Genomic DNA, 21,818 nt, shown 5'->3' with positions numbered 1-21,818 from the left:
CCTCTCCAGTCTGAGGGGCAGTCAGGGTTCCCTGCCCTGTGGAAAGTCCAAAGTCCTCCCCGCTCCATCTTGGTCTAGGAAGGTGGACATCCAAACTGGCTAGGCTCCCACAAAGCCAGAACATGAAGTAGGATCAAAACCCAGTGGCATTGTCCTTGGCTTCTCAGCAGCCCTCATTGTCCGCCATATTCAGAGTCCGGTTTTATCCCATGGTTTTTCAGTCGTAGTCCAGCTGGCCTTGGTGAGCTCACAATAGATCAGCCCCACTGTCTCCGTGGGTGGGTGCACCCCTCGTGGTCCTGACTTCTTTGCTCATATTTTCCCTCCTTCTGCTCCTCCTTCACCCAGCCAATTATTATTATTATTTTTTTGAGACAGGGTCTCACTAGCCCTGGCTGACCTTGAACTTGCTATGCAGACCAAGTGGTCTGGAACTTAGAGATCTCTGACTCTGCTTCTTGACTGCTGGGGTTAAATGTATTTGCAACCATATCCTGATCCCAGCCAATTTTTAAAAAGGTTTATTTTTATTTGTATGTGTATGCCCATCGAGGCCAAGAGAGGGCATCAGACCCCTGGAGCTGGCATTCTAAGTGGCTATGAATAGCCCAGTGTGGGTACTGGGAACCTAACCTGAGTCTCCTGCAGGAGCAACCAGTGTACTTAACTGCTGAGCCACTCTTCAGACAAACATGGCACTCCTTACCCCAGGTAGTCCAGTCTAAAGATGACCTTTAACTCCTGATCCTCCTGCCTCCACCTCCCAAGTGTTAGTATTACAGGTTTGTACCACCATGTTCAACTGGGGTAAACCTTTTCTATTATACTCAAAATGAAGTAATATTCAATACTGGTCATCAGTATGTTTTGTTCGATGGGTCAATGTGACAGCTGTAGCTGACTGGACTGCCAGCAAGCTCAAGGTGTAGCGAGCATCCATTCATTCTTTGGCCAGGTCATGAAGGCCAAGTTCCCACACTAGCATGGAGGACACTGACGGGCCATCTGACTTCCTTTAGTACTGAAGACGGGCAGGTGCAGTGCTGCACACCTGTAGGGCCAGGACTCTGGGGAGAGGCAGGAGAACTGCATAAGCTCAAGGCTAGCCTCAGCTACAAGTGGCAAGGGCTTGTTTTTGCTTTTAAAGACTTAATTTATGTGCATGTGTGTGCATTCACGCCTGAGCATATTATATGCACCATGTGAAACAGTGATGGAGGAGAGCAGAAGATACTGAATTCCCTGGAACTGAATTTACAGCCAGTTGTGAGCTTTTCAACATGGATGCTGGGAACCAAACCTGGGTCCTTGCAAGAGCAGCAAGTGCTCTTAACTGTTCAGCATCTCTCTAGTTTCCTTGTTTGCTTTTCAAATAGGTCTCATATAGCCTAGGCTAGCCTCAAACTTTCTATGTAGCCCCGGATGACTTGAACTTGGGTCCTCCAGCCTTCAGTTCTCTAGTACTGGGATGCACCATACATATGGCTTAGGCAGTGCTAGGAATGGAGCCCAGGGTTTCCTGGTTAGGGTTTGCCCAGCTTCTATGCTAGTCAAGGATTGACCAACTGAACTTTATCTCTAGACCTGAGACCTTGTTTTAGTTAAAACAGGTAGACAGGGACTGAGAGCTTAGTGGCAGAACTGTACTTAGCAAGGAGGGAGGGAGAAGGAGAGACGGGAGAAAGTAAAAGAGACAGAGGGAAGTCAGGAAAAGAGGGAGAAAAAGAGAAAGGGAAAAGGAGACACACACACACACACACACACACACACACACACACACACAAAGAAACTGGGAACTAGGGATAGAAATGGCTCCTGGAGGGCTGGAGAGATGGCTTGGCAGTTAAGAACACTGGGTACTCTTCTAGAGGTCTTGAATTCAATTCCCAGCAATCACACAACCATCTATAGTGGGATCTGATGCCCTCTTCTGAGTGGTAGAGCACTCATAGCTGAAAGATAAATAAATAATCTTTAAAAAAGAAAGAAAAAAAAGAGAGAAATGACTCCTGGGTTGGATGGAGCAGCCGCCACAGGTAGACAGTAGCTTCCTGTGATCCTTCTGCCTGTGTAGTGGTTGTAGCAGACACTGGACAGGAAAACAAACTAATACCAGGCTCTAATTCTGACTAGGCCATGTAGAAGAATCCAGGGGAAATATTCAAAACCAAACTCCTGTAGCACACAATGCTACAGGAATTTTGGCATTCCACACCATCTATGAAAACATCAAGTGTGTTGAATGACTAAAGCTTCTGTCAAAATCCAGCTGCCTCCGCCTCCCTGGAATTAAAGGTGTGGCCACCGTGCTTGGCTGCCACCTCATTGTGTGGGTGGGATCACTCTGTAGCCCAGCTGCCCTGAAACTCTTATCTTCGAATCTACAACCCAAATTATGGAATTACATGTGACCTGGCTTTTGAATCAACCTACTTATTTGTGTGTGGAGGTCAAAGGACAGTTCTATGGAACTGGTGTTCTCTCTCCAACATGAAACTCCTGCGGATCAGGCATCAGGTCTTTACCTAGTGATTCATTTGTCCAATTTCTTAGTTTTACCCTTTTCTTTCTTTCTTTCTTTCTTTTCTTTTTCAAGACACCGCGTAACACTGGCTGTCCTAGAACTCACTCTGCACACCAGGCTGTCCTAGAACTCAGAGATCCACTCTGCCTCCCAAGTGCTGATGTGTCACCAGTATCCGGTGATGAAGGCGTAAGTCACGAACAATGCCTCATTTTTATTTGTGTGTGCAACATGTATACACACATGTATACAGGTGCCTACAGAGGCCAGAAAAGGGTTTCGTTCCCCTAAAGCTGGAGTTGCAAGTGTTTGTATACTACCCAGTGCACTGAGACCCAATAATGGATCCTTTGCAACAGCAAGCACTCCTTGCTAAGCCATCCTTCTCTCTAGCCCTCAAACCTTTAACTGTATCCTCCTGTCTCTAATACCCAACTTGCTGTGATTACAGGCATGTAGGACTACATGTAATTCAGTATCCTTCATCTCAATTATGCAATTGTGTTTGTCTATATACATATCTATATGCATGTGGGGGTCCAAGGACAACTTATATAAGAGTATTTTCTCCTTTCACAATGTGGCTCTCCATGACAAAGTCAGGCTGTCAAGTGTAGAAGCAAGAGCTTTTTCCTGCTGGACCACCTTATTCGGCCCAGGACATCACTTCTTAAATGGCCCTGCTGGGCCAGGACCTACAATGTCCAGTCACAAGATTGCACACTGTTCCTTCATATCTGTTGAGGCTGTGATCTCAGGTATAATCACATGTCCTGGGTGAAATTATCACCTGATACTGTCTTCCAGCAGATACACTAAATTCCACAGCACAGGTTTTGAGTGCATGCACGTGTGTGTGCATGTGCGCATGTGTGCATGCATACGAAGACTCTGAATGTCTTCTATCATTCTCCCCCAGACTTCTTTGAGGTAGGGTCTCTTGATGAACCTGGAAGTTTAGCTAAAATGTTTTTAGCTAGTCTGACAGCCAGTAAGCCCCAGCAATCCCGTCTCTGCCTCCATTCAGTGCTGGGGTTACATGTGTGTGCAAAACCATGTTCAACTTACCCTGTGGGTACTGGGATCTGAACTCTAGTTCTCATGCCTGCACAGCAAGTCTTTTTACCTGCCCAGTCATCTCTGTTCCCCCTCATTTACTTTTTTAAAATGATTTGCCTGTCTACTCATTAATTTATTGTAGTTCTGGAAATCAAGTCATGGGTCTTGGGCATCCCAAGCAAATGTTCTAACTTTTCCTGAGACAAAGTTTCTCTGGGTAGCCCTGGATGCCCTGGAACTTACTTTGTAGACCAGGTTGGCCTTGAACTTACAGAGATACACCTGTCTCTCTGCTTCTGCCTCCTGAGTGTTGGGATTAGAGTGTGCTACCACTGCCCAGCAACAAATGTTCTAACTTCAAGCTACACCTCACGACCACAGTGTAGTTTAAAGGAAAGAAAATATTTAGGAAGAAAAAGAAAGGTCCAGGCACCAATTCGCTAACTTTGTTCTCTGAAGCAAGTACAACTATAACAAAGCTGTTGTGAACTTTAAGGAGGACACATATGTGTGTACTGCACACCTGGTAACTGCTGTGACTACTGGCTGCTTGGCCATCAGCAGCCCAGTGAAGTGACATGTTGGGGTGGGAATGCAGCTCATTTGGTAGAGTGCTTGCAGACATAAAGCACAGGTCTGACTCTTAACTTCACATAATCCAGGGTGACAGCACACAACTGTATCCTGGCACGTGGATGGTAATGGCATACACCTGTATCCCAGCACCCAGGTGGTAGTGGCACACACCTGTACCCCAGCACCTGGGTGGTAGTGGCACACACCTGTATCCCAGCACCTGGGTGGTAGTGGCACACACCTGTATCCCAGCACCTGGGTGGTAGTTGCACATAACCTGTATCGAGGCATGTGGGTGGCAGTTGCAGAAGGATCAGAAGTTCTAAACCATCTTTGGCAACATGGTGAGTCTAGGCCTGGCTACTCCTTCTGACCCTCCTGCTACCACCATACTGTAACAGGATTGGGTATGAGTTTTCATTTATGGCTCTTAGGAGGAAAGGACCCATGCTGCTTTGGGAAAATGCACAGTGATTTTGGACCAGCACTAAGAAGGACACAGTGATGGGTGTAGTGGCAAAACCTTTAGTACCAGAACTTAAAGGCAGAAAAAGGTGGATCTCTGTCAGTTGGAAAAGATGGCTCAAACGTTAAGAATACTGGCTGCTCTTCCAGAGGACCTGGAATTGATGCCAAGCACTCACAACTATCTGTAACTCAGTTCCACTTCTCTGCTCAATAGGATCCTGCATGCAATGTGAAGCACATGAAGGCACACGAGCAGGTGTGTGCACACACAAGTAAGGAGAAATAAAAATTTTTAAAAAGGTCTTGGTATTTAAAGAACAACTTTGAACTGGAGAGATGGCCTGGTGGATAAGAGTCCTTTCTTGTAGAGGACCTTGGTTCCATTTCCAGTGTCCACATGGCAGCTCACAACTACCCACTAACTCCAGTTCCAGGGGATCTGATGCCTTTGGCATCCTTGGGTACCTGCATGTATATACATACAAATAAAAAATAAATAAATAAATAACAGTTTCCACAAGAACTGCTAGAGGGCAAGGAGAAAGATCAAGGTCTTGTCCCTGATGCAATCCCGGCTTTGCAGAGACAAGGAGTGTCTGCTGATGGCTATTTTGGACTCTGGGAAGAGACCATAAGGCCCCACAAGTGGGGACAGGCCCTGCACTCACGTGGTATCATCCCACCGCTGCAGACACTGGCTGTGGAAGCTGTGGTTGCATAGGGTGGTGAGGATGCCATTCACAGACTCATCCATTCGCTCCAGACAGACAGTGCACTTGGGGAGCTCCGTCAGGTCCATCACAGGGAGGCTGGCGCCCTACAGGAAACATCTGGTTAAGGCCCACCCCTCATCCCATCCCTCATCCTATGTCATCTTCTTTAAAGAAGAGACTTCCTATTGGTTTTACTGTTCATTTTGAAGACAGAGTCCCACTCTAGACCAGGCTTACCCAGAACTCTTTTTATTTTAAATATTTATTTATTATGTATACAATATTCTGTCTGTGTGTATGCCTGAAGGCCAGAAGAGGGCACCAAGCCGCATTACAGATGGTTGCGAGCCACCATGTGGTTGCTGGGAATTGAACTCAGGACCTCTGGAAGAGCAAGCAATGCTCTTAACCACTGAGCCATCTCTCCAGCCCTAGAACTCTTTTTTTAGAAAAAGACATATGGTTGGGCATGATGGCACACACCTTAAATCACAGTACTTAGGAGGCAGAGGCAGGTGAATTTCTTTGAGTTCAAGGCTAGCACGGTCTACACAAAGAGTTTCAGGACAGGCAGGAATATATATTTTTTGTTTATATATATATATATAATATATATATTATATATATACACACAAACAAAAAAAAGCCCAAAAAATCTCAAACCCAAAATATTAGGAAGGAGATCAGGGTTAATATTTTGAACGAAAATGCTTCTTTCTGCTCCAACAGTGTCCCACTATTCTGGGATAATCTCAACAATGCAGATTCTTCTACTAAACTTTGAGATGGGGACAAGGTTTTGTTACATATCCTAGGCTGGCTTCCAATTCACCAGTCCCTTACCTCTGTTTCCTGAGTGCTGAGACAACATGCATGTGCCATCACACCTATTTCCTACATTTTAAAAATGAGCTATAACTCTCCATTTTGTTTTTTGGAGCAGGGCCTTGCAATATAGCACGTTAGCTTTGAACTGCCATACTACCTGTGAACTCATGCGCCCCTGCCCCCACCTCAGTCTGAGTGCTAGGATTCTCCATTTTAAACCCCGCAGCTTTAGAAACGCCACAGCAAATGTGTTAGCGTGTACCAAGCACTACCATCTAATTTGTCAACATTCTCTCGGCCCAAAAGACCCACCACAGCTGTCATCTGGTCCCTCCATATTCTGCTTTTCTCCCCAACCCGTCTCTCCTCTCAATCTCCACAGAAAGGCCTTTCTGGATGCTTCTTCAAACATCTTAATATTCAATCTTATACCAACTGGCAACATTTCTCCTCAGACCCAAGAAGTCTTCATACTTACATCCTCAGATTTCAGCACTTCAGCCCTTTCCACATAGACCAGCTGACAAACGTCATCTTCAATGGAGTTGAACTGGCGGCCATTGCATGCCATGTAGAAGCTATCTGCGTCAGCCTGTGCACACCGACGGGGAGAGGCAAAAATAAAAGCTGGTTACAGCTGGGTGGTAGTGATCCTACACTTGGGGTAGGCAGAGGCAGGTGGATCTCTGTGAGATCAAGGCCAGCCTGGTCTACAAGAGTGAGTTCCTGAACAGGCTCCAAGCTACAGAAAAACCCTGTCTCGAAAAACAATAAGCAAATCTCTCTCCACTCACACATGCTCCTACGTTTACAGTCAGAAAAGAAGGCAAAGCTACAAGAGGCATGTGCTGGAGCCACTGAGTCTACAGAGCTCTGCATCTCTGCCTGTGCATTGCTAATATTAAACCGGCCAAAGACAACACATTTCTGGGCACTTCTTTCCCTATGAGCCAACATTTTTGTGGCAGCTGAGAAAAGAGACTTCTTAAAATTGGAACTAAATTATAACTGATGACAGTCACAGAAGAATTCTTAAAAAAAAAAAAAAAGACAAAACAGCACTGCCTGCTCTTCCAAAGGTCCTGAGTTCAATTCCCAGCAACCACATGGTGGGTCACACCATTTGAATTGAGATCTGGTGCCCTCTTCTGGCCTGCAGGCAGAGCACTGAGAATACTGTATACATAATAAATAAATAAATCTTTAAAAAAAAAAGAAAAACAAACAGCCAGGTGGTGGCAGCACACACCTTTGATCCCAGCACGTGAGGCAGGGGCAGGTGGCTCTCTGTGAGTTCAAGGCCAGCCTGGTCTACAGAGTGAGTTACTGGCAGGCTAGGGCTATATAGAGAAACCCTGTCTCGAAAAACTAAAAAGAGGTAAAAGACTAACCAGCCTTTAACACTGAGCTGTGTTCTCTTGTGATGGAGTAAGGTAAAGGCAAACCAAACCCAACTCAGGTGTGGTAGTAAGCAACAAGACAACTTCACTGATTTTTGGTTTTCTTTTGTTTGTTTTTTCAAGACCGGCTTTTTCTCTTTGCTCCAGCCCCACATTTTGGATTTTTGGTTATTTATCCTTTCTTCATATAAGTCAGTGAGCTGAGCCCTGAAAAAGGATGGTCAATTATGATGTTGTTTTTCTGCATTTCAAGTTCAGTTGTGTAATGGGACAACTCTCTTTCACACTAAGAGACCTCACCTGGAGACTTTTCCTGAAAACACTTGGATGAGGAGGTGGATCTCATAGGCTGAGGTACTTCCTAAAGGAGCAGTCAGGCTAGGAGGAGGCTTAGCTCAACTTCTTTTTTTTTTAAATATTTATTTATTTATTATGTATACAATATTCTGTCTGCGTGTATGTCTGCAGGCCAGAAGAGGGCACCAGACATCATTACACATGGTTGTGAGCCACCATGTGGTTGCCGGGAATTGAACTCAGGACCTTTGGAAGAGCAGGCAATGCTCTTAACCACTAAGCCATCTCTCTAGCCCTTAGCTCAACTTCTATAGTACAAGGCACTAACTAGCTGTGGATCACGAGCTCTGTAAGTCTCACCAAATGACAGGACTTCTCACAGAAGGGTTGAGCATAAGACTAAAGCCAATGCACACGATTCACATTATTGTATTTTTGAGGACATTATTCATCTATATCAAAGAAATATACTTCGAGGCCAGCAAGATAAATCAGCAGGTGAAAGTGGCCAACATCAAGCCTGACAATATGAGTTCAATCCCTGCAACCCATATGGTAGAGCAACTCCTGCAAGCTATAATCTTACCTGCACATGCATACTGTAGCATGATTTCAAGCACGTGTACATGCTTGCACACACACCAATACAACTAAAACACAGAAGCTAAAGAGATGGCTCTGCAATTAAGAGCACATACTGCTCTGCTGGAGGACCTGGGTTCATTCTCCAGCATTATTTCCAGATGGCCCACAACCAGCTGTAACTCTGCCTCCAGGAAACTCAATACCCTCTTCTGGTCTTTGTGTGTACTGCATACACATGGCAAAAAAAAAAAATTAAACCTAGTCTACAAAGTAAACTCCAGGACACCCAGGGATATTACACAGAGAAAACCTGTCTTGAAAAACCAAAACAGTAATAATAAAAAAATGTACTTTTGGCTTGTTGCTATATGAAAGACATCACTACTGTACCCCTGGTCTGGTCTTAAACTCAAGACCATGTAACCTTACCCTCTTGAGTTTGGAGATGGCAAGTGTGCACTACCACACCAAGAAAAACAGGCTTTGCTGTTATTTTATGGGTATTCAGCCTACGCTGGCATCAAATTCCTGGTCATTTTGCCTCTGCTATGATGAGGTTATGAGCATGTACTACCATGTACCATCATGCCCAGCCAAAATGTACCTCTTTCTGAAATGATACTGTCAACACCTGAAATCTCCAATGTGAACACATTGGCATCCTCTTTACAATGTAGGTACTAAAAAATGCAGGCTGGAGACCCTTTATTAAACTAAACAGAATAAAAAACTCTACACTGTTAAAATGCCGTGTGGGACTAGGTAAAATGCTAGCGCAGGGGAAGCTGAGGAAGTTGGACAGACTCTGAAGGCAGCTGGACAGTGGCGGTACACCCCTTTAACCCCAGCACTCAGGAGGCAAAGGCAGGCAGATCTCTGAGTTTGAGGCCAGCCTAGTCTAACAGAGTGAGTTCCAGTACAGCCAAGGCTATACAAAGAAACCCTGTCTTGAAAAACTTAAAAAAAAAAAAAAAAAAAAAAAAAAAATCTGAGAAGCCCAGCTGTGGTGGTGCATGCTTTTAATCCTGGCACTCTGAGACTAGGAGGCAGGTGGATCTCTGTGAGTTTGAGGTCAGTCTGGTCTACAGAGTGAGTTCCAGGACAGTCAGAGACACACAGAGAAATGAGGTCTCAAAACAAACAAACAAACAAAGGATCTGAGGGCAGCTTTGTGTGGTGGCACACACAACTGGTAGATTTCTGCTAGTTCAAAGGCAGACTGGAGTCCCAGGAGAGTTAAGACAGAGTTTTGAAACCCTGTCTCAAAGAGACAAACAATAGAAAAAAAAAGATTCTGAGGGCAGGAACTAGGGACATGGATCAGGGGTGAAGAGCACTTGCTCTTTAAGACGAGATCAGGCAGGTTCAGGGTGGTATGGCTGTACACCACTTGCTCTTTCAGAGGATCCAAATTTGATTCCCTAGCACCAAGTGGTGGTTCAACCATCCTTACTCCAGTTCCTGGGAGCCGATGCCCTCTTCTGAGCTCCAAGGACATACATGGTGCATGTCATACATGCAGGCACAACATTCATACAAAGAAAATTAAATAAATCTGAATTTTTTTTCCAAGTTTGAGGAAGTTTTCCAAGTTTCATGATACTGGGAGACCTTATCTCAGAACAAGACAAAAGGTTAGAATTATATACAACCAAACACAAGAATTCCAACTTCTACTTTTTAGCTTTTTTTTTTTTAACTATGAAATAAACTCAGGAAAAGGTTAATCCATTATGATCAGGGCTTCCTTGCTAACAGTCATCAGCTGCAGGGCAGAGAGTGTTTTTTTTTTTAATTTATTTTTTTAAATTTATTTATTAATTAAAGATTTCTGCCTCCTCCCCGCCACCGCCTCCCATTCCCCCCCCCCATCAAGTTCCCCTCCCTCGTCAGCCCAAAGAGTGTTTTTTGACTTTTTGTTTTGTTTTGTTTTGTTTTTGACTTTTTAAAAGGACCAGAGTGCTAGGCAGTTCTGACTGAGCACACCAGGGAGAAAGCGTTGCCACACTGTGGAACAGTCACCTGTCCCACCCATTTCTGCTTCCATGCCCTGATGATTTACAAATTCCTTCATTAAAGACTGAATTTCCTAAAGGTCACACTACTGATTTCTAAATTTTCAGGAACCTCCATGAGAGCTAAGGCAACAAGGGCCAGCGAGATGATGTAGAGGGTAAAAGCACTTGCTACCAAGTCTCAGTTTGATCCCCGAGACCCACATAGTAGGAGAGAACTGACTGCCAATACACACACACACACACACACACACACACACATACACACACACACACAGTAAATGGTTAGGGACAACAGAAATTACAAACTATTCAGAAGATTTTTCGTTCTCATGAAAAAAGAGGGGAGCAAGAACACAGACAGCTGCCTGCGTATGTACTCCAGCTGCAATCTTCACACGACACTTCTGATCTAACTCTGGGAAGTGACTAGCTGGATCTTATTTGCACCTGTTCTGTGGGCCCCTTCAGTACAGAGTTCTAAGTATAAAAGCACACAGTTGTTAATTTGACTTTACAAATACCCCACCACCAGGGTTATTAAAAATGTGTTTGGAAGGCTAAAGAGATGGCTCAGTCAGTGGTTAACAGCACTGGCTGCTCTTCAGAGGAAGCAGGTTTGGTTCAACAACACATTGTTCACAACCATTTTTAACTCATTTCAGGGGAATGTGATGCCCTCTTCTGGCCTCCACAGACACTGCACACAAGTGGGGCACAGACGTATATATGAGCAAAATACCGATACTTTGAGGCACTCTGGAGATAGTGGGTCAGTGGCTCCCTAAGCTGTTAGACTTGGAAGCATGTGTAGTACTAAGAACAGTGATAACATCACGGGTCTCTGTACTGACAGCTTTGTTCTCACGGTTCTGCATTCTAGGCAGGCAGTGTCTTCGTTGGTATCCCCTAGAGGCATGAAAATCCTATATTTTGTTTAAAAGGTGAGGAAATTGGTTGCAGAGAGGCTAGTAATTAGAGTGACACCACTAGCTATCAATAACCAAGATGGATGAGGCCACTTTCAGTCCCTGGGAGTAGGACACATGTGTGTGGGTAAGGGGACAGTTACTGCTTGTAAGTCAGTAATAGCAGCAATACTTTACAGTGTCTACAACTATGATTACCAGATACTACAAAGGAAAAGGCACAGAACTAAATTAGAAAATGTCCTAAGCCCAAATTTGACATTTAAGTTCATGCTTATAAAACCCAGGTCAGGAGGCTGAGGCCAGGTGTGTGTCTGAAAGTTCAAGGCTAGCCTAGGCTAAACAGTGATTTTCAGGAGACCTCGTCTCAAAATAAGAGTATTTTTTTTTTTTTTAAATCATATATGGGGCCCAGTGTGGTAGTATACATCTTTAACACCAACACTTTGGGGGCAGAGGCAGGTAGATCTCTGTGAGTTTGAGGTCATTCTGGTATACAAAGTTAATTCCAATCCAGTCTGGACAACTCTGCCTTTAAAATTACAAAAAACAAGCCGGGTGGTGGTGGCACCTTTAATCCCAGTACTTGGGAGACAGAGGCAGGCAGATCTCTGTGAGTTCAAGGACAGCCTGATCTACAAGAACTAGTTCCAGGACAGGCACCAAAGCTACAGAGAAACTCTGTCTCAAAAAACAAACAAAACAAATTAGCCCAGTAGTGGTGGCAAACACCTTTAATCCCAGGACTCAGGAGACAGAGGCAGGCAGATCTCTGTGAGTTTAAGGACAGTATGGTCTACAAAGTGGGTTCTGGATAGCCAAAACTACACAGTGAAATTCTTGTCTCGAAAAACAAAACAAAACAAAACAAAAAAACAAACAAAAAACAACCTCCCTGTAAAAAAAAGAACCATATATATACACACACACATATATACACACATGTGTATATATATGGTTATATACATATGCACACACACATATACATATATATATGTAGGCCAGGGAGATGGCTCAGCAGGTAAAGGTATCAGATGCCAAGCCTCACAATCCCTGGAACCCACATGGTAGAGGAAAACTCTACGCAAGTTATCCTCTGATCTCCACGTGTCTAAACATGCAAATACATATTCATAAAAAATAAATAAAATGTAACTTGTGAAGGTTGTATATAGGGGCCAGTGAGATGGCACAGTGGGTAAAGGCGCTTGCCTCCAAGCCTAACAACCTGAATTCTATTCCTGTAATCTCACTCTGGATTCTCGAACAAGGAAGCCTGTGTCATGAGTTCCCTTTTACTCACAAACCTCAATGACCCATCAGAGTGGCACACACACATTTGTAAACTCGCAGGATGGGATAGTTTATCTGGAGGAAACCTTTGACCATGGAGGGAAGAGAAGTTAATTTTCCACAGACAGACTTGGTCAAACTTCAGTGGACAAATATCACAGGATATAAAAACACAACAAAGCTGGGACAGCTCCTTAGGAACTCATCCACAGACACACATACTCTTACAAACCAGCATGCTTATGGCAGTCCATGAAGGGAAGATGTGATAAACCTTCCTAGTTCAAACTGCACAGGCGCTTTCAGATCTGGGGACATCATTGTTCTTTCACTGGTTTGCCTCTCTGTACTGTCGACCACTCAACACTACAACTGGGAAGTGAAGAGATGGCTCAGTAGTAGAGAGATGCTTTGGCAGAGGACCAGGGTTTAGTTTGCAGCACCCATGTCAGGAGGTCTGTAACTCCAGCTCCAGGGGATAGGACACACTCTTCTGGCTTCCACGGTCACTGCACTCACACACACGGGCACATAATAAAAAAATTAGGGCTGGAGAGATGGCTCAGAGGTTAAGAGCATTGCCTGCTCTTCCAAAGGTCCTGAGTTCAATTCCCGGCAACCACATGGTGGCTCACAGCCATCTGTAATGAGGCCTGGTGCCCTCTTCTGGCCAGCAGACATACACACAGACAGAATATTGTATACACAGCAAATAAATAAATAAATATTTAAAAAAAAAATTAAAAAGAAGCTGGGTGGTGGTGGTGCACGCCTTTAATCCCAGCACTCGGGAGGCAGAGGCAGGCGGATCTCTGTGAGTTCGAGGCCAGCCTGGTCTAGTTCCAGGACAGGCTNAAACCCTGTCTTGGAAAAAAAAAAAAAACAAAAAACAAAACAAAACACCTAATTAAAAAAATTTTTTTAAAAATCTTACAAAAATGATTTTATTTTCTAAAATGTCTAAAGAGCTAAAGATCATCTTGAGAACAGAATGAAAATGGGACAATGACAATTAGCACAATGACACCGACTGTAGTAGACGTGTGTGGGCTTCCATGTCACCAAGGACTAATAACCACAGGATAAGCAAACACAATGCTGATGTGTTGAAACCATGAGTCAGGTGTGGGGCAAGTCTGTCATCAAGTGACAGGGAAGACTGAGGCACGAGATCACAAGCCTATCTGAGCTACAAGGGCAGCCTGGGCAACTTAGTAAGATCCTGTCTCAAAACATAGAAAAGGAAAAAAGAGCTGGGGAGATATTTCGGGGGCAGAGCATCTACTTAGCATGTGTGAGGTGATGGGACAAATCAAAGGGCCACAAAAGTTAACAATAAGCAATTTTTTTATTTTTAAAAATAGTGGCACTGCAGACTAGAGGAACAATGGTTAATGCCTCTAACTACTATCAGAAGAGCCTAGCTTCAACGCATGGCTGGTTGGTCATCTTAGGTTTTGTTGTTGGGTATGGTGGTGCACACCTTTAGCCCCAACACTGGGAAGCAAAGGCAAACAGATCTCTGTGAGTTCCAGGCCAGCCTGGTCTTCAAAGCAAGTACCAGCCAGTCAGGGCTAGACATTAAGACCCTGTAAAATGAAAGAACCACTGTAACTGCATTTCTAATATCTATGGGGCCACAACCAGTTGCCCACTCCCTAAAGGAAACATAACCATATTCGAGGTCTGAAACACACACAGCTGGCATCACAGTAACAACAGCATGTCTGCAACAGAGCGACATCTAGCATCTTAACTTTTACCTGTGCACTGAACTTGATCAGCACCATATACTGATTCGGAGTAGAATCTCTGATGATTTTCATCTGTTCAATCACATCATTGAATGGGGCGACAAACTTCATAAGGTCGTGACTGGTCATGGTGGCAGGGACAGTGAGAACACACAGCATGGCGCTACGCCGCACATCTTCCTTTAAGGAGATCATCTTACTAAGAGGATGATAATGAAATTGTTTTGAAGAATTTGGAGAACACTAACCAAACAACTCTTTGTCCAAGAAAATATGAAAAAATAAAACAGCTAATATTTCACCATCAACCTAAACAACTTGTGAGTTTGCTGAATCTTTCCACATGTCTGCAATGTACTTTAAGGCAAACTAAGTTCCATATTACCTTCCATCAGAGTTTTTCAATCTTTTTAAAAAATATTTTATTAAATCCTTGAGAATTCCACACAATGTATTTTGAGTATATTCATCCCACCAAGCTCTTCTCCAGAATTTTCCTCTTTTCCTTCTGGTTTTTAAAGACAGGGTTTCTCTGTGTACAGCTCTGGCTGTTCTGGAACTCATTTTGTAGACCAGGTGAGCTTTGAACTCACAGAGATCTGCCTGCCTCTGCTACCACACCCAGCCCTCTCCAGAATTTTCAATCATGACTTAACGGGTCCTTATTCTATACTAGCCAGACTCAGTGTTTTATTTTCTTTTCAAAAAAGGTTTACTTTTACGCATATGAGTGTTTGCCTATAGATATGTCTGTGCACCACATGTAGACCTGGTGCCCAGAAAAGGCATGGGATTCCCTGGTACTAGTGTTAAGATGGCTGTGAGTTACCTTATGGGTGCTGGGAACTGAACCCAGGTCTCTGCAAAAGCAGCAAGTGTTCTTAACCTCTGAGCCATCTCTCCAGCACCATGTTTTATTCTTTTAACATATTAATTTTTGAATAGTAATATACTGTCGAATAACTGTGAAGCACAGTGCTACTGTGAATTTCTCTTAAGAGAGCTCTAGGGGACGAAAAACCTGTAAAGCTACATGAGAATTCTAAATTCAGCAAGGATGTGACTGAAGATTACAAAAAGTGCTGCCGAGCTAAACTTTTGGGAGGGAAGAAAGGGAACCTTCAACAATGCAATTGAAAACTGCTGGGTTCCAAACCTGATGACTGGCTGTTTTCCCAGGAGGGATCTGGGAAACAAGTTCAGGCAAGGACAGTCATTGAGACATAACCAATTATCCTAGCCAGGCAGCCTAAGGCTCAAGTATTTATCTATTCAAGTGCTTCCTTTCCTTGGGCTTCCAGAAGCAAGCTTAAAAAAACAAAAACAAAACAAAAAGAAATAAACAAAAAAAAAAAAAAGGAGAGGAAAAGGCGTAAAAAGTCAAGTCTAGTAACACACACATTTACAGGTTGATCTCTATGAAGTTCTAAGCCAGTCACGGCTACACAGTGAGACCTTGTCTCACAAACAAAATAAAGATAAAAACAACAACAACAAAAACCCTCAAAAACAAAATAAAAACCAAAGTCATAGAAGAGGTATTCTAATGAAAATGAGTTAGCTGGCTTCTTTGCTAAGGTACAGTTGCGTAAGGACAAGGACGTGTGGTGCTTTACCTCATTTGATTCTCAATTCCCCAATCAATACCCATGCCTAACAGCTAACAGAATATTTCCAAACATTTCTTGTTGTTTTTGTTTTTCCGAGACAGGATTTCTCTGTATAACAGCCCTGACTTTCCTGGAACTCAATTTTAGACCAGTAGGCCTCAAACTCACAGAGATCCCCCTGCCTCTGCCTGAGTGCTGGGATTAAAGGTGTGTGCCACCAGGCGCAGCTCCATAGCATTCTTTAAGTGCACCTACATTATTTACTTTTAAGTATGGAAAGTTCTGGCCCAATCTACACTGTCGAACAAGCATTTCAGAACTCTAATACGCCGTCCTAAAGGTAGGCTGTCGCACAGACTTCTTTCCCTACTCAAAGGGTAATCAGAGCTTGTCTTACTTCGTCTTATACAGATGCATGATGCCATGGACTATCTCAACGGAAGGGTTGCCGCTGAAGAAGGAAATCTGGTCTGGGAGCTGCTTGGACGGGGAGTCTGGGGCTGTGTTCACCGACTCGTTTTGCTTTCTGCTTCTCTGCGCAGACAGGGAGGCTGTTGAAGACTTCTTTTCTTCCATTGTGTCTCTCAACTCATCTTACAAAAGCAAAGTTAGCAGATAACAAACAGCTGAAATTAAGCTTAAGGAACCTAATAAACTTAGAATTTCAAGCTGGAAAATGAACTGTGATGGAGACGCTATACTGTATTGCATTAAGCACACTGGAGGCTGAAGCAAGAGGACTGTAGACCCGGGCTGTCATAGAAATGTTGTCATAACACACAAACAAACCATACTGACAGAAATGCTGAGCTCGGGAACATCTCAACTTTAAAGCTTTCCCTGCCTAAAAACATTTCTTCACATCCTTGTAAAACTATGTTAGCACCCTAAAAAAAAAAAAACAGGAAGGGCCCATCCCATATCCAGCAGTAACCCAACACAGTACTAGGGCACCTCACAATCCAGCAAAACCCCAACAAAACAGGCAACATTTACCACCTGCTCCTCATTGAGACCAAAATCAGAGCACTCTGAAAACCAAACCTTCCGGTTCTGATTACACCTATGCTGGAGATGCAGAACGCATCCACTCCTTCAGCTGAGGGCTGCAGGGAAGTGAGGGCTTGGCAAGCTGACCCAGATGCACTGCTCCCCGGGAGCACTCCCCACCACAGTGAAGAATCCACTTCATTACACTCCATCAATTATTTTCTTTACTATTCCTTTGAAACAGGCTCTTCTTATGTTAGCTGTTTGTACGCTCCAGGGTTTAAATAACCATTTTGCCTCTGCCCTGAGTGGCTGACTAAAGGCGTGTAACTCTGCACCCAATCTTAGTACTATTTAGGGGGGGGAAATTTTAAAAGAAAATGAAACATGGCTTCACAAAAATCACACAGAGCACAGTAGTGATAAAAAATAAAAGCATGCTGAAGGAAGTTGGTAGAGCACTTGCCTACATGCGCAAGGCCTTGGGTCTGAGCCATAGCACCAGATAAACTGGATATAGTGGTATGTACACACAATCCCCCAACATTCAATGGATGAAGAATTAGAAGTTCAAGGTCATCTTCAGCTCCACACACTGTAGAAGGTCAGTATGTGCTAAATAAAATCTTCTGTTGAAAATAAAATATGAAGCCAGCAGTGAGCCTCATGGGCTCACAATACAAAAGCAAGGCCAGGTTCCTGAGGGCATACCTGGGCTGGCCTTCATGGTCTCGATAATCACGTCAGTCATTTCTCGCCGGCCAAGGTGCTGGTGGATGATTGCTGCTTTCTCCCCTGGTGACTTCCCTTCTAGACAAGCGGCAGCTGAAGCCAGTGTCTTCTTTTTGATCTCCTCATCGGACATCTCCCCAGCTGAAGAACACATGAATGATTAATACCCGATGACAGAACAAATTCTCCTCCCTTCTCGGCACTCCAATCAATAGGGTTCCTCCTTGTCTGTTGCACTTCCCCAGATGGGTGAGACTGAGTTTGCAGTATGTGCCTCTGTCCCTTCAGGACCCCTACAGCACACCCCCACCCCACCCCTGGTAACCATCAGTGGTGTCTACCACAATACTCTCAGAAATATGGTGCTGTTCTACTAAAATCATGTCCTTAAACCCACAGGAATAAGGGCCTTCCTGAACGATCCTCGATGATTATACCCAGATGAACTACCATGAGTAGCACCCAGTAAAGTGAAAGCCTATGTTGTGGCCAAAATGGAAGTCTCACGAAAAAGTGCCATTTCAGAGACCCAGAGGCATGACTGAAATACCCTTACCATCAGCTCTGAGGCGAGGTGGACCCCAGGCTTGTTCAGACCAGCTCATCCCACACAACCCAGCATGCCATAGAAATGCTCACTGTCTTTGTTGCATAAATGACTCCATGATTGGCCCATGAGGATACCTGTAAGTGACTAGTTGGCTTCCAGAACTAGGGGTCACTTTGAGCCCTTGAAAAATGTTTGTAATCTCGAAATAAATCATACTCGTTTGAGTAACAAAATGGACAACACGGTAAGACCACAATCTTCCACTGTGGTTCCAAATGCTGGACTCATGGAGTGTCCAGTGATGCCACTTCCCTTGAAAAAGCGGCATCTCCCCTCTCCAAGCTAAAGACGTGTTGTTTCCCCTTTCCATCAATTTATCACATTTGTTCCGTACGCCACAGATTAGAGACCACATCTGATTCTCCGCACGATGAAGCTCTGACACACACCAAGCAATCACCCTCCCACACACACCTTTTTTTCTGTCTGTTTGTTGGGACAGGCTTTCCTGGAACCCCGACTGGCTTGTGTTTCACCTGTCCTCCTGCCTCCACCTCGGGAGCCTCTAAACTCCTGAACCAATGTCACCAGGTAATGTTTCGACGACAAAGCTAAATGGCCCACTAAGGAAGTCTGCGGCGGCTGGGGAAGACGTCAGATTCTCGGGCCCAGCTGGGTTCGAATCCCTGTTTCCACCCACTTATACCTAACTTTAGGCAGATCATTTCCCTACTGGCCTGTTTGCCAGTTTGGAAAAGGCGCAGAGCATCCCCCAGGCCGCGCGTCCCGCAGCGAAAGCGTCGAGGGGGACGCCGAGCAGAGGAACCTGGCAGCCCCTAGGCGGCCGACCCGCCAGCCCTGCGCGAGGCCGCGGACTCACCGGCGGCGCTGAAGCCGAAGTCGGCGGGGACCGGCGAGTGACCCGCGAGCTCCAGTCGGATGACCACCAGTGACACACTCATAGGGCAGGCGCTGGTCGGCGTGGGCCCCGGCGGGATGAGGGGAGGCTGCGGGCCGAGCCCAGAGGCCGAGCGGCCCGCGGTCGGCAGCGCCGCCACCGCCTCAGAGCCGCGGCCGCCGCCTCGGCAGCGGTAGCCTTCTCGCGCAGCCGGCCGAGCCACAACAACCTCCACTTCCGCCTCCCGGCCGCCGTCTCTGACCCGCGGGGTCGCGCACGCGCCTGCGCCAGCAGGAAGGAGGCGCGGTCCTCCGGCGCGCGTGCGCCCTCCGTCGCACAGGCTCAACCTTGGCTGAGCTGCTCCGAGGTTGTCCCGGGAGAGTGCTTGGACTGTGCAGAGCGTTGCGGCCTCTTTTGGGTTCGACCTCACGCTCCTATCGTTCCGCCCACTCTCCGGCCAGGTTCTTCCAGGCTTTTTGGTTGGTTTCCTGGGTGTTCGACCTCAGGTCTTAACTTTATGCAGGTATGGCGATGGGCTGGTTAGGAGCGCAGGGGCTTCATAGATGACCCCTGAGAGCCTGACACTGCGGGCCCTGTGGGATAGTTTTGCAGATGTGGAAAACAGTCCCTACCGGGACTGCCTTCAACACTTGTGCCATCTGAGCTAGTCGATGCATAACACCACACGGTCGTGTAAAATGAAACGCCATGTGGAGACAGGGAGAAGCCTGTATGTTATGGTTAAATTTGGGTTTGTTGTTTGATTGTTTTGAGATGGGGTCTGGTGTAGCGCAGGCTGATCGAACTCTTTAAGGTGCAGAGGATGTCCTTGAACTTCTGCTCCTCCTGCCTCTTCCACCTCCCCAGTGATTAGGGGCCTCTGCTGAAGGCTTTGTGCTTGACATAGTGGCAGGATAAAACTAACGCAAGAATTGTCTGCCATGCATTTGCCGTAGTGAGCACACACACTGGAATGTACTTCAGTGGTAGAATGCTTGGGGTACCGGCTCTGAGTTCAATGTCCAGTAAACACACACACTCACACTGGGTTCAATGTCCAGCACACACACAAGGAAAAGAAAAAGAAAAGCCAGTTAAAATCAATGCATATGTGGAAAAAACATGACAGGTTACTTTTCTGTGTATATGCTATAGTGTAGGAAATGTGGGAGAAAGGACTTGTCCCCAAACTGTATCCGTTACAGGAACACACGACACATAGAAGAGCTTATGCTATATCCTATGTACTACGTCTCACACCCTGTTAATGCCAGGGTTTCCCAACTTCTGTCTTGCTCACATTTTGGGTCCTGATAACCCTTTTGGGGTGCATGTCTGTCTGTGGACCACAGATGTCAGTAGTACTCTCTCCTCCTGGTGATCAACAAAAACGTGCCAGATACTGCTAAATGTCCCCTCTATGGAAAGCTCCTGGCTTATATGAAAGTGCACTAGCTACCCACTCAGAGCGCATCATGTGACCATGTGTCAGTAGTAGGTATACCTTTCTGTGTTTTGTTTTGAGACAGGGTTTCTCTGTGTATCTCTGACTGCCTTGGAACTCGCTCTGTAGACCAGGCTGGCTTCGAACTCACAGAGATCCTCCTGCCTGTGCCTCCTGAGTGCTGGGATTAAAGGTGTGCGCCACCACTGCCCAGTCAGTAGTAGACATACCTTTGTGGTGCTGAGGATTGACCTACCTTTGGCACGCTAAGCACATGCCATGGTGCTGAGGCACACCCCTAGCTCAAGTGGTAGGTAAGTAGTGTGCCAGGTACTTACTCGATAGTTTTCCATTCTTTACCTCAGGTCATGGTGACCCTGAAGATGAAGACTTTCCTCCATCTAGCCGGGTCCCACTGGACCGGTTTCTCTTGGCCCACTGGGTCCCCTCAGATGCTTATTAAATAACCACTCTGAGGCTTAATATCAGTTACAGTTGTTTGGCCAATGGCTTAAGCTTCTTACTAACTAGCCCTAACTATAAATTAACCCATTTCTACCAGTTTATATTTTCCCATGAGGCCTTCTTCCCCAGCGGCTACATGGCGTCTCCTTGACTCTGCCTACTCTTTCTCTCTATATCTGTTTGGATTTCCTGCCTGTCTTTACTCTGCTAAGTCAATGGCCAAAACAGTTCTATTCATCAGCCAATAAAAGCGACGCGTATTTGTAGCATACAGAGGACAGCCCACAGACTAAGGTGCTGGGGCACACCCCCAGCTCAAGTGGCAGATAAAGGTGTGTCAGGTACTAACTCGATAGCTTTACATTCTTTACTGCAGGTAATGGAGACACCTTTTGGCAATAGGTACTATAACTGCCCCATTTTACATAGGAGCGACCTAAGGCACAGATAGAGTATTGTCCCCAAGATTTTACTTCCAGTAGGTAGCAGAGCCGGAATTTGAAATTAGAAGATCACCCCGTATCAGTTCTGTCTTTGCTAAGCCATCTCTGTAATATATAACAATGCACTATGTGGCTATTTATGAAATTATAATTCAGGCAGTAAGTCTACATTATTCTAACCTCTGATTGACAGGGAGACAATAAATCTTCTTTTTGGTATAAAAGATAGGGAATGGACAAGCTGT

The 21,818-nt window shown here is 45.2% G+C and overlaps 2 protein-coding genes and 1 long non-coding RNA gene across 5 annotated transcripts in view; 1 reads left to right on the top strand and 2 right to left on the bottom strand.

Moving 5' to 3' along the window:
- The window catches only part of Brap (BRCA1 associated protein), a 33,534-nt gene extending 14,044 nt beyond the window's left edge, over nucleotides 1-19,490 (bottom strand). The window contains exons 1-6 of the mRNA XM_050159115.1: nucleotides 19,204-19,490; nucleotides 17,753-17,914; nucleotides 16,449-16,644; nucleotides 14,451-14,640; nucleotides 6,647-6,760; nucleotides 5,296-5,444 (exon numbers count right to left, since the gene is read on the bottom strand). Coding sequence (XP_050015072.1) covers nucleotides 5,296-5,444; nucleotides 6,647-6,760; nucleotides 14,451-14,640; nucleotides 16,449-16,644; nucleotides 17,753-17,914; nucleotides 19,204-19,285 — 893 coding nt within the window. The 5' untranslated portion in view covers nucleotides 19,286-19,490. The remainder of the gene's footprint in view (nucleotides 1-5,295; nucleotides 5,445-6,646; nucleotides 6,761-14,450; nucleotides 14,641-16,448; nucleotides 16,645-17,752; nucleotides 17,915-19,203) is intronic.
- On the bottom strand, nucleotides 2,579-5,289 carry LOC126511734 (uncharacterized). Its single transcript, XR_007594770.1, has 2 exons — nucleotides 4,415-5,289; nucleotides 2,579-4,379 (listed from the first exon to the last, which is right to left on the bottom strand). It is a non-coding gene; the product is annotated as an uncharacterized lncRNA (long non-coding RNA).
- A 94-nt stretch (nucleotides 19,491-19,584) lies between the features above and the next one.
- Nucleotides 19,585-21,818, top strand: part of Acad10 (acyl-CoA dehydrogenase family member 10) — a 40,157-nt gene continuing 37,923 nt past the window's right edge. For all 3 annotated transcript variants that reach the window (XM_050159114.1, XM_050159112.1, XM_050159113.1), the window contains exon 1: nucleotides 19,585-19,744. The gene's annotated coding sequence lies outside the window, so the exon portion shown is untranslated. The remainder of the gene's footprint in view (nucleotides 19,745-21,818) is intronic.

This window comes from Alexandromys fortis, unplaced genomic scaffold, assembly GCF_014885135.2.
Source record: "Alexandromys fortis isolate MF-2015 unplaced genomic scaffold, M_Fortis_MF-2015_v1.1 scaffold_90, whole genome shotgun sequence".
In the NCBI taxonomy this organism is placed as follows: Eukaryota; Metazoa; Chordata; class Mammalia; order Rodentia; family Cricetidae; genus Alexandromys; species Alexandromys fortis.
This window is presented reverse-complemented; position numbering and strand designations above follow the sequence as displayed.